Below are 14112 nucleotides of genomic sequence, written 5' to 3' on the forward strand. Positions count from 1 at the left end.
CTCGCTGTCGTGTGCGTGTAAAGTCAGATTATAACCCGGTAAAAGATCACTCCGTTCGTTAACATCGTCCAGTGCCATCTTTACGGCCGGCAAACATCCCTGTCCGCCGGCCCATGCTCCCTCCATCGGAAAAATACCCCCGATATGTAACGGCTTTGTGCGTTCATTGCGATAACTTCGTTCATCATCTCCGGACTGGCCGAGCACTGAAGATGCGATCCAAAACACCCACAAAAACGTCCTCCAAACTAGCAAGAACATTAGAAAAAAAAACTCTCGTCCTCAAAATGCTTTACTGCTGGGGCCTAGACTGGCCTGTTTCCTCTGTGACAAGAAGCACTACGACAACATTTTCCGCTAGAATTCTTCATTTGATGGGAGGTAATCTCATCTCGCTTTCATTCATACTCGAATTTCACGGGAGATTGCAGAGTTGTGCTGGTCGTCATCAAAAAAGTAAAACCTATGACGTCATAATAAATGAAGTGTGACCTTTCGACCGGAAGCGTTCATTCAAAACTGCACGTGTCTCAAGCGAGGGCGACAACATGCAAGAAGCACGGTAAGTCCCAAATTCAAAGTTCTTCAGAAACAGACAGTAAACCTTTTTGTAGTATATATCGCTGTATACCATCAGCTTCAACGGACACGCACTACAGTCTCATGTGGGTGTTTTACAGAGCTGATGTTCACGCGTATTCATTCACAGTTGGGCTCCGAGTGTTGTTGACTATGGAAAACCGTGCGTACTACCATGGTACTACATACATATATTTTGTTCATTACACGCATGATGTCTATCATGCAATGAACATGTACAGTAACGTTTCGAGACTCTACTATACTCCACAACTTGGTTGGTGGCTCCCGTCTTCTTCCACCGTACATAAAAGCAAGAGCTTGATGAACCTTCAACTAACAACATTTATTGTTGACATACAGTGTTGTGGTTCTAATAAAGACCATGGCGTCCAAATCCAGCTCTTGCGAATTGCCAACGAAAGGCTAATATAATACAATGACCTACAAACAAACAGTTCAAAAACTAGCAAAGTGAAAAGTGTTCATGTTTTGAGTTCTAAGTACTTAGTTTTGCAATGCTGCAACAAACCTTTTAAACAATTTAATTTCTAAACTGTAAACATTTCCTTAATTTGGAATAAATAAACTTTTATTAATAACTGTTAAAAAGGTAACATTTTTGCTTTTCATACACAGATACAAATGTATCTTTTCCCTAACAAATCTTATATTCACCGGATTAGCAATTTATCTATGTATATAAAATAAACTCAAACCTTATTAGCAAGCATGGTAAAATGTACATACAAAAACAACATACTATTGCTTAAATGCTACAAAATTGTATGGATGCAATCCTTTTAGCAGACTGACTGGATATAAGTCCAGCATGGAGATGGAGTAAGTTGGAACTCAATTTAGATCTGCTCAAGTCTCCAAGTTTTTTTCAGTCTTTATTTTGAATATTTTTATGTGTTCTGAAATAATAACCTGAGAGTGATTGCAAACAGTCCGGTGAATGCAAATGCCTTGGGAGGTAATTATGAGTAACTGAGGGGAAAAAGTTGACATTTTCTTGAAAAAAGTAAATGCGAATAACAAACTCAAAACATTTGAAAATTGTGAGATTTCAAAAAATTTGTACCAAAGAACTGGTGCCTGGATCATGGAGTCTATAGCTATAGTACTGACTTCCAAATTCATTTATCAGGTGTGAAGTTTGTACTGAAACCATCGCTAAGTACCGATGTCCACGTTGTGCTGTAAGAACTTGCAGGTATGTATGATAAAATGTGCATTTTTTTATGACAAGAATGGATTTGTTCCAGTGTTGTCACCAGAAAATGTTGGTAGATAGATGTACAGTAATTTACATAACAAAAGTTATTGTTATGTAAATTATACTATTTTTTAGAAGAATCCCATTTAAAGAGGAATACCACCGGATATAAATGTATTTTCGTAAACTTTGGGTTGTGGAGTCATTTCATGATTTCATATAAGTTTTGCTGAATTGCCAAGAAATACCAAATTGATACTCCATACACCTCTATCGTTCTACAGTGATCCACTGTTGCCTCATGGGACTTAGCAGATATGCATATATGTTAGATAAACAACAAATATTCATGAGCATTTATATGAAGGTATTAAGTTCTAAGTGATGAATATTCATTGGTCATCTAATACATATTCTAAGTTCTCTGAGGCAAAAGTTGACAACTACTAGAACAATTAAGTTGTAATGGTGTTTTCAATTTGGTGTGTCTTGGTAACTGCACAAAATTTATGTTGAAAAAAATTAGGGAATGAATCTCCAGAACCTTAAGTTTATGAAAAATACCTTTATTTCCTGGAGTGGTGATCCATTTTATTTCTGGTACAAGCCACAGGTCTGTCATGACTGATGGAGAGTTACCTCAGTCCACAGAGAATTTGAACCACTTTGGGTAATTTATGTTTTGAATTTCAACACATCAACACTGTATTGATATAACGACTAGGTTAAATAGCTCGTAATGCATTTTCAGTGTTTTCGTTAAGAGTGGTATTGAAGTAGGTAGAAACTAACTTAGTTCTCCAGGCATTTTATCAGAGTTCTTACCTAATTAGAATACAACAATCTACAGACATCTATGCCAGATTTACCAGTTTTCACGCCTTCTGTTGGAGGGTTCCCAAACCTTGACAAATAACACTGATATTATAATTAGAAACAAGTTTTTAAAATTCACTTTGGAAAGTTTCATTACGGCTATGGATTTAAAACTAGAAGACTGAAAGAACTCAAATTAAGCCGCCTTCTCCATTTAGACTTCATCAAATTGTGTCTATATCCATTTACCACTTTGTCAATAGTAGATGGCAAATGACTGGTAGCTCAACTACAGTTGCAGATTGGCTAAAATATTAGTGTAATGCTAGTAGTAAGGAGCAGTTATTACTTTGACAGAAATCCTGTGATTTTAAATGAAAAAACAAAACCCACAAATTACAATGCAAGTGAAAATGAACATCCATGGACTTTGGTGTATAATTAATAGATAAAAATGTCTACTCACAGAATTAAAAAAATATGGAAAGAAATCTTTGTTGGCTTTGGGAATTTGGGATTTTGCTTTCCACAGGTTTAGACTGAGTAGGACTTATATCTGTAACTATTAAGTTTTAATATCATCATCATTTCTCTGAAAAAAAAATGTTAATGGGTTGATCATCACCTACGAAATTGAAGGAAAAAAAGACATTAATTTAGGAAACCGATATTGTACCATGATTATTATGCTGGAAAGAAAAACAATAGACAGTAAGTTTAGTTTTTTGCCATTAATTTTCAATAGAAAATGATTTTGTAAAGTTGTATGTATAAAGAGAATAGAATAACTTAGAATTAGAATAGACTAGAGTATAATAATATAATAGCATAGCATAGAATAGAATAGAATAGAATATAATAGACTACATGTATAATATAATAGCATAGAATTACAGTAGAGTAGAATAGAATAAATGAGAATTAGAGTAGAATAGAATTAGAGTAGAATAGAATATATTAGAATTGGAATAGAATGTTATTATTATTTCTTTAATTCAGGGCACCAAGATGTCCCATAAAAAATATTAAAAAATATACAAACACAAAGAAAGAGACAGACGTATTAATCTAGCAACTATCTTGTACTGTACATGACAATCCTATACTTTCTCTAAAAAGAATAGAATATAGTATAATAGAATAGCATAGAATTACAGTAGAATAGAATAGAATAAGTAAGAAATACAGTAGAATAGAAGAGATTAGAATTAGAGTAGTGTAGAATGAATAGATTATTTGAGTAGAGTAGAAAAGATGGAATTAGAATAGAACAGAATAGAATAAAATAGAATATATTAGAATTATAGGAGAAAAGCATAGAATGAAACAAAATGTTAGAGAATAGAATAGAATAGAATAGAATTACAATGGAATAGAAATAGCTTTACTCTCTCTTGTCTATACATGTAAAATCACTTTTATTCACTTAACGTCAAACACGGATGAAATGCAATAATTAAAACAATATAAATAATAAAAGGTAATAAAAAATAACACAACAAAAATTTTGCTCATCAACAGCAAATAAAAAATGACTGTAGGATAAGATATCAACTCTAAGATTACCTGAAAGTGGAAATTAAAATTCCTGGGATTTAAAATTACAGCTGAAAACCAGAAAGCTGTGCTCTCCTATTAAAATGTTCATGGGAGGGCTAAAGGCCAAGGAAAGGGATTAGCCCTTCTTTTAAACATAGAACTTTTGACAACTGCAAGCTAAGATTATTGCCTTTGGTATTGAGTGGCTCTTTCCATCTCATTTTGACGGTATACTATAATTAAGTGATTGACAGTTAGTCCAGAAATCAATGATGATCTGTTTTGAAAGGGTAATCTAATGAATAAACACCTAAAATCATAAATACTCAGGAAAAGGAACGAGCGTGGACTCTGTAATGTACATACCTCCACCAACAATGAAGGGAAGGGCACCCTCAAGGGCAGGTGATTTCATCCACAGTATGTTTTTAAAAATTGAAATGTGTCAGTTTAATTAAAAACCTGTCATAAATGTGCACAATATTGCCTTTATTCTTCAACAACATATAGTTTTGCACCTCAGCTCAGTGTAATTGCTTTAATTAAAAATGCAATTAAATTAATTACTAGGCATTCCATCCTGATTCAAAAAGCATTCGTTTAATTAAAAGTATAATTTAATTAAATGAGCAGTGTTTCAGTCACATTTTATTGTTATTGATTGAAAAGCACTTTTAATTAAAAAATCTAATTTGATTAAATGACTTTTTGTGTGCTATCTACCTATTAATTAATCAATTAAATGTATCCATTTAATTTCTGTCCACATGTTGTTCTTATGAATTGAAAAGTGTTGATTTCATTAAAATTGTTATCTAATTAAATGATTCTGTTTTATTTTCAATTTATGCCTATGAATTGATTTAAATGTATCAATTTAATTGCCATCTATGTTTTGTTCTTATAATATGAATTACAAATCGTGGATTTAATTAAGAAGTACAATTTAATCAAACTACTGACACTGCAAGTGGTGAGTGCATAAAGATAATTGGACTTTCCTTTTTACCATAGTTTCATAAATCAAACAAGATCTGGAGTGTGATCACCACCAAAATCTAACAAATAGTGCTTACATCATTGGCAATCCTAACACAAAGTGTCATTATAAAGGCAGCCATGATTTGTGATTTATCTTGCTAGCAAACATTCAGACAAATGGGGTTGAAAATATGAACTCCATCCAAATTCAATTCATAAAGGTCACTTTTATGAACCTTAGGTGATAACCTTGTTATACAAGCCTGAAAATCGGCTCTCCTCATTAATAACTTTCGTCAAAGTCAGAACGGTATGATATCTTTGAGTTTTTTGAATATAAAGGTATCCAGAAACCATTCTGACTTGTAATACATACATCTATATGAGAGGCCACCTGAAACCATTCTGAGTTCTGATATAGTAGGCCTATGTGTAGGTCTCCTAAAACCACCCTGACATAGTACTCCAACAGGTCTCCAAAAACCAGCCTGATTTTAGACCTTTGTCACTTGTTGAAAGTCTGCTGTGACCACCTTAAACTTTTTCTACAGACGAGTGTGACATTATTGGAGTACTATCATACATGTACACATAAATGCAAACTATCCTACATGGACATATCTGACATAGAATGCCAATATAAACTTGGTGGCTATCTTTGTTCAGGATGGAACCATAGACACAATTGTTACATGAAAGCCCTTGAGGGCGCTATTGTCAAGTTCATGATGGTTTAATCCTTGGACACAGGGAGAGACGTATTAAAGTTAACATCTCTCTCTCTCTCTCTCTGTTTGAACAGCTTACCATGTGTAAAAGTACACAAGAATGATAGCAGCTGTAATGGAATCCGAGACAAAACTGCGTATGTGGCTATGAAAGAATTTTCTGAAGGCAATCTTCTCAATGGTAAGGAAAACTTAGTAATACTAGCTACAAACCATTTTGGGTAGGGCAGAATGATCAAAGCATTGATTTGTAAATTAGGATTTTTTTTTTTTTTAAAGTTTAAACTAAAAATAACTGGGTAGTAACTGGTTGGGTGTTTAACAGTGGTGGGAATATTACTAGGAATGTGTAGATGAAGAATTATTGAAATTATTGAAGATTAAAAGATGACATCATTGATGTGTAATGTAGTTCAGATCTAAAATATTTGATTTTTGGTCAAAAACCTAAAGTTTAAAATCTATTGGGCATCTTGGTCTACAATTTGTTTTTGGTGTTGCTAAGGATGTTTAGATGAAGCGTTCTATACAAAATGATCCAATGTTGATGTGCATGTACGAATCAGGACTAAAAATGTAATTTCTGGTTAAAAAAAAATTTAAAAAGGAGAATCAAAATTTTTTTTTTTAAATTTCGTTGCAAAACTATAGGGTGGATTGGGCTGAAATTTAGTTGAGAAGTTTCTAGAAGTATATAGCTACAAATCTTTTGTTGTGTTGAATACTGAAATGGCATACCTCAAACTTCAAAGAACAATAGTGTACTTTCAGTATATATACTGTTTTATCACATTTTGTAGTTGTGTCTAGAAAATGTCCTTCAATTTTCAGATTATAGATTTTTGGAAGAAGTTGACAGGAAAGCTGACAATGTTGCCAGACACATCAGAAGAAAACACAGACATGGACTTCCTCATCATGTAAGTATATATACATGTAATGATATGAAAATCATGTGACTATCATATGACTGTCATGTGACCAACAGTGCAAAGGGATTGTAGGACAAAACTAAGATTGAACAAGTTACTTTGAACATGTGACTATCATATGACTGTCATGTGACCAACAGTGCATCAAATATCAGGACATGGGAACATCTTTGTATGTTGTATAAATGCAGGTAATATTTCCACTCAGTTTTGTTTGACCCTAAAGAGATGAGAGTGAAACTAGACCTCAAGTCCTTACATAACATTAAAAAAAAATCTCTCCAGTATTGAGGAAATCACTTGTCGACTGTATACAGCTGCTGCCTTGTTTTAAAAGCCATAAACCATAATGGATGTTTACTAAAGTTCCTTGCTGACAGCAATAACATGGGTACAATTTCCGTTCATTGTACTTTCCTCAAAAGGTCAGGTATAAAGGTCACTGACCCTCTGACTATTTCATGAGGTCATCATGAATTAACTCAGGCATACTCTGTTGCTTCTGATAACTTGAGATGGTTTGTGGAGTACGTCATACTCTATTGGGCAGGCATTAAATTGTGATATTGCCTGAGTGTATGTATTATCAATTTTATTACATCATCCACTCATTCGTCTAATGATTCACATAGCTACTCTTCATTCATCATCATTCGTCATTGATAGAAGAAAAGTTTCTCTTTGATGATGCATTTCGAAATTGTACTTGTAGATATTTAAGCATCAAATACGGACATGGCCTGCATTATTTGTAGGAGCTCGTGTGTCCCCACAGCTATTCTGTATTTATTCAAATTTCTGCAAGAAATAAGCTTTGTGTATCTCACTGTAGCTACTTTGTCATATCGAGCGCACAACACTGGAAACCATGTGCATAACAGATGCGCAACAGTTGAAATAACTCCAGCAGCATTAGTGCTGGGCATTAATCACTGAACACGCGGGCAATATCACCACGTGGGCAATATTCTATTTAAAGAAGTTCATGTGATTCGATTCTGACCAGTGGCAGCTTGTGTAAAAGAACATTGAGGTGTAATAAAATGACTTTTATTGTAATATTCTAAATTAAATTTTCAGTGAATATATTGTGGTTTTTGGATCGAAAAAGTGATACCTCAGTTATAGCTAGCTCAGGTTTTAAATCACAGCACATCAAAAGTACATTGCCCCTGTTATCTTATTATTTCATTCATGTTTAGTAGGCCACAAGCTGAAATGTAGATCTGTTTCAAATAGAAGGCACTGAAAATTACAACGAAATAGTGTGATGACACAGCGATAGGTGGTACCTCTGAGATCCTGCTTGACCTTTTGATCACAGAGAAAGATATTTTCTTAGATAAAGTACATCACCCTTTTATTGAAAATCTAACAACCATGCATACAAGGGGTTCATATTTCATGATTACATTTTGGATATAGTTTGCGTATGACCACAGATGAAAAAAGGAACATTTCCTGTTGATTAAAAATGAAATGGGTTGCCCCGGTGATTTGATCTTGCAAAAGTCATACTAAAATGATAGGTAGTCATTGAAATTTAAATGCTACCAAAAATAGACCCTGCACAATGCAAGACATTTGAAACTGATTAGATGCTGAAAGTACAGTAAACTTCTTGAGATGTTCCTCAGTATGAAAGACGAGTATAATCACATCTTATGTTAAACTAACACACAAAACTCTGTGGCAGTTTTCCCACATAAGTTTTTTTCAGACTGAACAACTTAAAGATGAAGGAAAAGAATGGAAAGGGTAACATGGTGGCCGTGCTTGTGTGGCTGCAGGGTGATGGTCTGGAAGGGGGTATCACTACCCCAACCCCCTTCCTGGCCGAAGGCTGGAATCAAAATCATGCGTTTGTTTGGAATACAAAGCTAATATTTTTTACCAGCCCTTGGATGATGAATAGAGAGAAATAAAACTCTATGACAACATTTCATTTCATCATTAATTATACTTTTATTTGTATATATTTTCTGTTTCATTCTTGATGCTTGGATATTAGTCTAGAATTCTAAACTGTTACAGTATTATTATACCATATACCGTTAAAGTCGTATTATAAGCCGCATACATATTATAAGTCACACCCCTACTTGGAGGCGCTGGCTTTGAGGGTACATCAAACAATTTGTGAATAATAGAAAGTATGTATTATAAGTCGCACCCCTACTTCACAGCTAGCTTCACCTTGTATTTGCACCAAAACAATAGTAACGACGCATTCAAGTGTAATACTTTTTGTTTAAAATTTGAATACAAAGTATCACAGTTCAAGAAATAAAACTGGTTCTTTATTTTGCAACATTGTAATATAAGCCGCGGCTTATAATACGACTTTAACGGTAGTAATGAAGTTTTTAATCATAATACTCTAACAGAATTCTAGACTACTTGGATATAAGGTTGCACAAAACATGAAATTTGACTGCAAGAGCAGATGGAGACCATGCACAAGTAGAATGCAAATAAGCCTTAATAGCGGGAACACTGCTCTGTGGGGTGAAGTGTACTTTTAATACGTCGGAGACACGTAGATTATAAACTTTTATTCAGTGATTTAGAACACACTGTGCAATATCTTACCCACAACTCTCTCTGATTGGTATGCTTAGAGGTTCCTTATTTTATAACTTCTTCAATAATCCATACTTTTCAACATTTTAAGCATAGTAATTAAGTTTAATTAATATGTAGCAAAAGAACGCTTAGGAATCAAAAATAAAGTTCTAAATTTTGTATAAAAATGAACTAAGAACTAAATTAAGCATGTGCTGTGAATAAAACACTTTTCGATGTCAAAGTGTCTGGGTAGTCAGTGTGTACATGTATGATGAGTTTTAGTATGTAAATTTCTTTTGTCATACCTATTCAAATAAATCTATATCTTTGGCAAAGTCATAACAGGTGCATATATTTTTCTTAGTTTTGTTACAAATATCCTGCATTTCTTTCAAGAAAATCTGTTGACAAATTCCTAAAATTGCTACTCCTTCTACAATAAATCATTGATACCAGAACCGATGAAAATGGGTATTCAGAAACTCATCAGTGGCAATTCTATGCTTGCCAAATGGAAAAAATGTTTTTACAAAACCCTATACACTGGTGAGATTTGTCTGACTTCAAGGAGATGATGTCCAACACTACAAGTCAGAGAGAGTTGTGGGTAAAATGTTGTACAGTGGAACATGACACTTATCTATTTCAGTCAGACCATTGACTATTCTAGCCATAATAACGCTATTCCGTGAATCCCTACTAAAGTTCTGTGAATCCCTACTTAAAAGGCTAAATCCATAACTCTCGGGGTTGCCCGTTCACTTGATGGAGACTTGCAGATTAAAGGGGATTATGCTTCTGTTCTGAGAATGTATATTTTGCCTTGCCAGACAACTATTTGTTTTAAATATAGTCTACCTGTGTCTGAGATTTGCTAATAAACGTTGAAAGAAGATATGGTGATAATTTGAAAGTATCATGAAATTTTTTAAAGTGTTATAAACATTCTCAACAAAACTTAATTTCATCAATATTTCTTCCAATATTTCGATTATCCAATTATAAACATTGTGATAGATTGCATAGCTTTTTTTTAGGAATGCTAAATCTTTTTTTGTAAGTTCTAGGGTGTGTAAAGAAATTGAAAAAAAAAAAGCAATGTCGTATTCATTTTCATTTTTATGTGTTTATACGATTAACGTTTTTTGACTGTACCAAAGATGAAACAAATCGAAATGATGCTGTTGCACCCCGGGTGTTGCACACATGCAAAAATAGCACTGGTTATTAAAGCGCATGCATAAGCATGTGCGCCTTTGAAAATTGAATTGTTTCATTTGTTTGCTTACCCAACTCCACTTTCAATCTTTTCATTTTGCTCATGTACATGGACTCCATTTCAGAATAGCAGTTTCAAATTTCATGATTGATAAATATTGAACATCATAAAAATGAACTTTTTTTTACATTTTTATAAGATTCATTTCTCTCTGTTGATAAGTTACATTTTGTCTCATGAATGATGAATTTCATCATTACTAAGCAGTGCTTCCAACCACATTTTAAACACATTTTGACTTCGGTTTAGATTCAAATTAAACAAAGTTTCCATATTTGAGATTTTTTTCCAGAATTCATAATTTCACAAAATTTTCAAAAATGAAAAAAAAATTGTAAAAATGATTTAGGAGAAAAAATCTCTCCATTCGTAATCACATAACAACTCACCAAAATTCATCATTTTCAAAAATAGAACAAGAAGTATTTAGGAATCTTAGTCTCTGCATGCATTGTTACGTGGAGTGAAGAGGTTAATAACTCGCTAAAAATCAGATTTTCAAAAATAGAACAAAAAGTTGTACAAAATATTTAGGTAGGAATGTCTCCATATGTTGTGACATGTAGTGAAGAAGTTAATTTGCTAAAATTCATCATATTTTCAAAAATAGAACTAAAAAAGTTTGTAAAATAATTTTGACAGGAAAATCTTTAAATGGTTAACAGCTTAGTTTCTGTACGACTTCTTATTTTGTGGAGACATTCGACTTCCTCATCTTTAATTTGCCATATAGTAACAGGTGCAGCCAGTCTACAAGAACATCATTTTGTAAAAGTACAGTCAGTGTAGTCCACTCCCGAGTCTAATGGAAGCTAAGCTATAAATAGCTAGAGTACCTGCTATAAAATTTTCAGTACTTTCACCTCGGAGATCACAGAACTATAATTATTATGTAAACTACTGGGACGTGTGTACGTGATTTTGAGTATCAAGTAGATGACTGCAGCTGACCTTGCAAGGTTATCTATGGAATGTCATCAGTTCTGGTAACGACATACATGTTTGCACTGATTAGGGCTCATTTGTAATCTTACGACTAACTCCAATAACCTTGCAAATCTTCAGAACTAGGGTGGTTGCTGAACTGGAACAAGTACATGAACATAGATTTATTTTTAATTTAATTATTTTTTAAATTTAGTTTTAGGTGTGAGGTTTTTTTTTCAAATAATTCTTGTGCATACATCTGGTATTCTGTATCACCTTTGCTTCTGTATCACATTTATAAGATTTGAAAGAAACCATCACATTTTATAAATACTGCAAAATATCTACAAAACATCGAGTATCAATATTTTTTTGATAATCTAATCGTCTTAGTCTATACATTGTAATAACGATACATTAGTTGACTTGATATGTTTGTTGTACTTTTCCTACACAGCTGAAATACCTAATGAGAATGGCACGACAGAGAGGAGTTACTCTGAGGGTACTTCCATATGTGTTCACAAAAAGAAAGGAAAACTCAACCATGTTCTCTTCAAGGTAAATGGTTTTTGTCAAGGGTTTAGTCCTCACCCACGAAGGGGAGCTATTGCAATGGGTTCCATCTGTCTGTCCATCCGTCCATTTGTCTATCAGAGTCCATAATAATAATAATAATGTCGGGTTCTTATATAGCGCTTTCCCACACCGTACTCAAAGCACTTTACAATTATTACCCCTGGCTCGGATCAGAACGGCACAACGGCCCTTTAGTCTTCCTCAACTCCCCGGGGAGCATACAATCCATTGCAGCCATTTCAGCACATAGGATTAAAGCCTTCACATTGCAACCTACATCCTACCAGGTCTCCAATTATACAGCTGGGTTGACTGAAGCACAGTCGTGGTTCAAATCTTGCCCGAGGACTTTAGCCACTCAGAAACAAACAGCAGGCAGCGACAGGGCTCGAACCTGCAACCTGTAGATTCCAAGCCGGTCACACTAACCATTCACCCATCATGACTCCACATGAGATAAGATACATTCCATCCGTGCCTTTGTGTGTGTTCATCCATCTGTCCTATGTAGTGTAATCTCTAACATGCAATATTTAATTTCATTCAAACTTGGCACAAAGGTGACATATCGTATTGGACCTATATACTTCACTTTTTACATACAATTTTTACTGAATGACCGGATAGATTTATAGTGAAATATTACTTTATGCACAAAACGATAGTGAGACAATAATCAAAGCCAGGTCACTGAGCAAACAGATGTCAACAAGGGCATGCCATATTTGGGCAGTGAGCCAAGGCGTGATTCGAAAAATATTAGTGCTAGCTTATCCATTTAATCCAAAGGGCTTAAATAGTGGGATCATTTTTTTGTCAGAATCGACTGTTTCTTTAGCTCTGCCAGGCAATGAGTTTTCTCACCCAACTTTAATTGTAATTCACCTTAGACATTTAAGTTGGAAGGATACCTTGTAAATTCACTTTATTATAAGAAAAAGTTGGATGTTAAATGAGATAAAATACATTCACTGTAGGTGGAAGTGACATATGAGACTTGCAAGACAGTTTCTATTATACCTATTAAAATTACCATAACAATAGAAATATTTGACAATATGTTTAACCACAGACAAGTAACACACAGATTGGTAATGGATATTGTTCGAGGTGTTAAAATCTGGGGAGTTAACAGCTCGATCTTTGCCTCAGGTATGCTACAAGGGTCTCTTGCACTTTCAACTTTACACCGAAAGCTACTGAAGTCCCTTTTCGGGAACTGTCGGTGTTTTGTTGTTTAAACAGCACCACATCATCGGTAAGGGTCAAAGGTCAAATAGCGTTATTTTCAACCGGAAGCTGACAATTTCTGCAGAAACAGCTTGAAAATTGAGCGAGATTTAGCCGAGTTATTGCCTTGTAAAACTTGCTTGTTTGGGATGGTCAAAATTATGAATATATAATGAACATATTTGATTTTAAAATGCAGAAATATGGAATTTGTTACACACTGTACGACAAATTCTGACGATAGGGCAAGTTGTGTTCTATGGCTCTATAGTAATTAAGTTACACTCTGGGATTTTCATCCTACTCGCTTGGATTTTTGTCAGAAAAGTACATACTTCATTCAATAGTCTTAATATTTCCGACGTTTACATGAGGGTCTATGCATTCATCATCCATGTCAAAATGAACACACAAGCTGTTACCGGGTTCCCTGATCAATTTACCGGAGTGGAGTTCCCACTGGCTCCACAGCGGTACCAGTGTGGCCATGATCAAAGTGAAACTGTACAACAGAAAACATACAAAATGCTTTGAAAATGATGTTTTAACTAATAAAGAAAGCAAGCTAGCTTCACATAATAAAATGTCTTCAGTATGGTTGTAATTTTTCTTGGAAAACAATGCGTCGTCTGATTGTATGTTTTGCTTTCCAGCATGGTACTGAGAGTCGATTGTTTTTATTTTGATCCATAACATGCATGTACCCCTATCGCAATCAATGTGAAAAGACGC

The 14112-nt window shown here is 34.2% G+C and overlaps 2 protein-coding genes across 3 annotated transcripts in view; one reads left to right on the forward strand and one right to left on the reverse strand.

Moving 5' to 3' along the window:
• Positions 1-435, reverse strand: part of LOC144440790 (gamma-aminobutyric acid type B receptor subunit 1-like) — a 212038-nt gene extending 211603 nt beyond the window's left edge. For both annotated transcript variants that reach the window (XM_078130179.1, XM_078130178.1), the window contains exon 1: positions 1-435. In XM_078130179.1, the coding sequence (XP_077986305.1) occupies positions 1-261 (261 nt within the window). In that variant the 5' untranslated portion in view covers positions 262-435.
• LOC144440791 (box C/D snoRNA protein 1-like) overlaps positions 410-14112 on the forward strand; it is a 27863-nt gene continuing 14160 nt past the window's right edge. Inside the window, exons 1-5 of the mRNA XM_078130180.1 lie at positions 410-562; positions 1733-1798; positions 5940-6046; positions 6697-6785; positions 12029-12132. Of these exons, the coding sequence (XP_077986306.1) occupies positions 549-562; positions 1733-1798; positions 5940-6046; positions 6697-6785; positions 12029-12132 (380 nt within the window). The 5' untranslated portion in view covers positions 410-548. The remainder of the gene's footprint in view (positions 563-1732; positions 1799-5939; positions 6047-6696; positions 6786-12028; positions 12133-14112) is intronic.

Source organism: Glandiceps talaboti, chromosome 10, assembly GCF_964340395.1.
Source record: "Glandiceps talaboti chromosome 10, keGlaTala1.1, whole genome shotgun sequence".
Taxonomy (NCBI): domain Eukaryota; kingdom Metazoa; phylum Hemichordata; class Enteropneusta; family Spengelidae; genus Glandiceps; species Glandiceps talaboti.